The sequence below is a fragment of the Opisthorchis viverrini genome, assembly GCF_000715545.1.
Source record: "Opisthorchis viverrini unplaced genomic scaffold scaffold19844, whole genome shotgun sequence".
Taxonomy (NCBI): Eukaryota; Metazoa; Platyhelminthes; class Trematoda; order Opisthorchiida; family Opisthorchiidae; genus Opisthorchis; species Opisthorchis viverrini.
The window spans coordinates 1-551 of record NW_008763316.1 but is presented as its reverse complement, the minus strand read 5'-3'; the positions used below and the strand labels follow the sequence as shown (position 1 = coordinate 551).

The 551-nt window shown below is 45.4% G+C and overlaps 1 protein-coding gene across 1 annotated transcript; it reads right to left on the bottom strand.

Annotated features, from left to right (window-relative positions):
- Positions 1 to 74: 74 nt before the first annotated feature.
- T265_12355 (hypothetical protein) lies at positions 75 to 326 on the bottom strand (the record flags this gene model as incomplete). Its single annotated transcript, XM_009179829.1, has 2 exons — positions 75 to 186; positions 220 to 326. The coding sequence occupies 2 exons, from the start codon at positions 324 to 326 to the stop codon at positions 75 to 77; spliced, it is 219 nt and encodes a 72-aa protein (XP_009178093.1).
- Between the last annotated feature and the right edge of the window lie 225 nt (positions 327 to 551).

The following is a 551-nucleotide window of genomic DNA, read 5'->3' as shown; positions in this document are numbered from 1 at the left end:
TGCCGTCAATTTGGAAAGAGGCAAATAAGAGGGGTACCAAGCGAAAGCGACGCGTTCGCTTGTTGATGCTGTAACTAATTAGGGATAAGCACGAACTCACCAACAGTCATGCGACCAATAGAACGAATCCCAGCAATTGTGGTGTGCACAACAGGGATATTGTCGGCAAGCTCTGACTCAAATACACTACAAGGAAATAGGTGTATATGATCTCAGTACCTGTAGAAGTTTTCCGAACCACCAATTGCCACAAGGCAATAGTTGTTGGTTAATTTTGAGAAAACACCAACGTCATTGTGACCCTCAAAATGGGTCCGAAGAGCCATCAACACACTACGGACCACTTGGCAAAGGGCTCACTGTAAAAAAGTCTGCTGGCGGAAGGCTTGTCGCTTATTGGTTGATACTTTATTGGTGGTTGTGCCCTATGGGACTGGACACGGACATGCTCGTGAATGTGATCGGCCTGTCGCAGTCGTGTTGACAAGCATTTGATGCATCCTATATTACCTGACGGAAAGCGGGAAAATCAGTGAAAATTCCTAAAAAAA